The sequence below is a fragment of the Didymella exigua genome (assembly GCF_010094145.1).
Source record: "Didymella exigua CBS 183.55 unplaced genomic scaffold M421scaffold_17, whole genome shotgun sequence".
Lineage (NCBI taxonomy): Eukaryota > Fungi > Ascomycota > Dothideomycetes > Pleosporales > Didymellaceae > Didymella > Didymella exigua.
The window spans coordinates 657,905-660,347 of record NW_022984791.1 but is presented as its reverse complement, the minus strand read 5'-3'; the positions used below and the strand labels follow the sequence as shown (position 1 = coordinate 660,347).

Genomic DNA, 2,443 nt, shown 5'->3' with positions numbered 1-2,443 from the left:
TGGATAATGCTAGTCCACTCTTAGTTGCCCTGCTGCACTGTCTTTGGTCTCCCTTGACGCTTAGAGCCTATAACAACAGCACTAGTAGATATAATGCCCATTGTAAAGCTAGATTTGTTAAAGTTGTAGGTGTCTTTATCTAGGATACTATACTTAGCTTTAGTATTCTCTATAAGCTAGAACTAGTTACTAATTACCTTAGGATCCTTACATAGCGCTCTCTTGTAGTCATACTTGCAATTAAACTTAACTTTAAGCTCTAGCCGACGTTTATCAAAGTTGGTAGCCTAGTTCTTGCCAACAGGGGTCTAGTGGCGCTCAGCAAGCAGAGAATTGGCCATGCCCTCCACATTAGTGAGTTAGGGTGAGAATCCTTGCTTATCCAGCCTCAACATGTGCTGGACAATTACCTCCTCTTTAGTCCTAGTTATCTTAATTATGTTAGGCTTGCAATCGCGTTGTGGAGAGGTTCTAGCAAGTTAGTAACTAAGTGTCCTTTAAGACACGTTGTAGATGGCTGCAGCGCGTCGCTAAGAGAGTGTCGCGTCTTAATAGATAGCCTGAAGAGCAAGCTGTATTCCTGCTTCCTTTAAGGGTTTGATTGTGTTGTTACGTTGAGGCATTGTAGGTAGAGTGAAGTTTGGTGTGGCCTTGGCAAAAGTGAGTCACTCGCTTGTGTGAGCCACTCGCTTGTGGAGTACGTTATAGTTATGTTAAATATATACTAAAGGATCACTTCAGATTAGCTATCTAGAGACTAGTAGTATGCCTGCAGACAGATTAGCTAAGTCACTTACCTAACAACAGTTTAATAAGTTTAAGCAGCTAATTAACATTTAAGATATAAAGATATTAATTAAAGAAGAGAGAAAAGAGCAGGAACTTTTAAAGTACCCTAATAGTATAGATTGTTACACACAGATCACCACCTACTAAGACCCTGCTAACTCATTGAACACCTTAATGAGCCCCCTAAGCCAATTAATGAAGATTAACTAGAGCTCAGCCTGACTACGCCTCGCCACATATCTATGGCCACTATACGCTGATGCTGAAGTGCCACTGATCACCTTGTGCATAAGCTCACCAGCATTTAAATAAAAGGAAGAGACACCCTAAGGTGCCTAGATTAGAGATAATTAAGGATTGCTGTAGGAATACCTAATCCCTAAGAGAGAGGGAGAAGGACCACTATAAGAGTTAGGAAACTACTAGGGACTAGGGTAAGGGGCAGGGTATCTAGCCTGATAATACCTTGGACGACTACGCCTGAATAGGTGATCTAGCGTGGCAGGATCACTATACAAGCAGGAGGCAGAAGCCCTGGTGAGGATTAGAGAGGAGTTTGTTGATTAGGGGGTGGCTGGGGGAGCAGTCACCTTGGGCCTAGCCTTGCCCTTGGGAGGGTTGCGGGGGATTAGAGGGTACCGCTCAAGAGCAGTCCTAGAGCGCTTAACAAAGACCTCGATCTTACAGGACTAATCAGCACTGTTAGCAGCACACAGTAAAATACAGCAATAATCAACATACTGTTAACTCTAGATTACAGCGAGCGTTAATTGCAGCATGAACAGGAACCACAGAGTTCTTGTAACTAATTAGAGTTAGTAAATAAACAAATTAATAAGGGATTAATAATTATACAGAATAGAGCAGGAGTAGGTGCTATACTTAACGCAGCGCTTGCTGTTCGAATTGAGCTAATCATGGCAAATGCCATCAATCAGGCCTGCGTTGAAACGCAGGGCGCACCCACCACACACCTCCTTACGAGCGGCACCAACCTTGATTAGAGCGGCCTTCTTCTTGCCCTTCTTAGGGTGCTTCTTCTCCTGATCTTTGGAGCCGCGAGCAGCTTGGCCGGATCGCTTAGGGGTGATGGGAGCGAGCTCGCTATCGTCCTCCTCGTCCTCATGCTTGTCCTTGTCCTCGTGATCAGCGTCCTGACTACTGTCCACCTGATTGTTGGAACCCTCCTCTGAATTGTAGCCGTTCGTGCCCTTAAGTAGATTAACCAGTAGATCAACAGTCCTCTGCCCTATTACACCGAACACCAACTTTTCTTAGTTGGAGAAAGGTCGATTTTCATCGATTTTTCATCCCAATACAACGAACATGCCTTCCTAATATCTATTTCCAGCGTCGGTTTTGTAGTGCAGGCGCTGGAACAGGCGCGCTGGCCATTGCAAGCTGAACAGAGTTGTGACCTGGTCTCAGTTGAGATGAAATCTCTGCAGTGGTCTGTGCGCTAATAGATTTAGACCGGTCGGAGACAGCAGACAGACAGAGGAACAAATCGCCAGAGCAGCGGCTCTCTCCTTAGCTATATAGCTACTTGCCTTGCCAGCAATAGCTATATAGCTAGCCGCCTTATTACGAATACCCCCCTATCATAACTAGCTATACCGACCCCATATACCTAGACGAAATCGACTGAGCAACG

The 2,443-nt window shown here is 44.9% G+C and overlaps 1 protein-coding gene across 1 annotated transcript; it reads left to right on the top strand.

The window, feature by feature from the left end:
* Positions 1-1,154: 1,154 nt before the first annotated feature.
* Positions 1,155-2,095, top strand: M421DRAFT_421931 (uncharacterized protein; the record flags this gene model as incomplete). Its single annotated transcript, XM_033592999.1, has 5 exons — positions 1,155-1,191; positions 1,255-1,323; positions 1,380-1,478; positions 1,531-1,594; positions 1,645-2,095. Coding segments are annotated over exons 4-5 (173 nt in total), but the record flags the coding sequence as incomplete, so codon positions are not given.
* Positions 2,096-2,443: the final 348 nt, after the last annotated feature.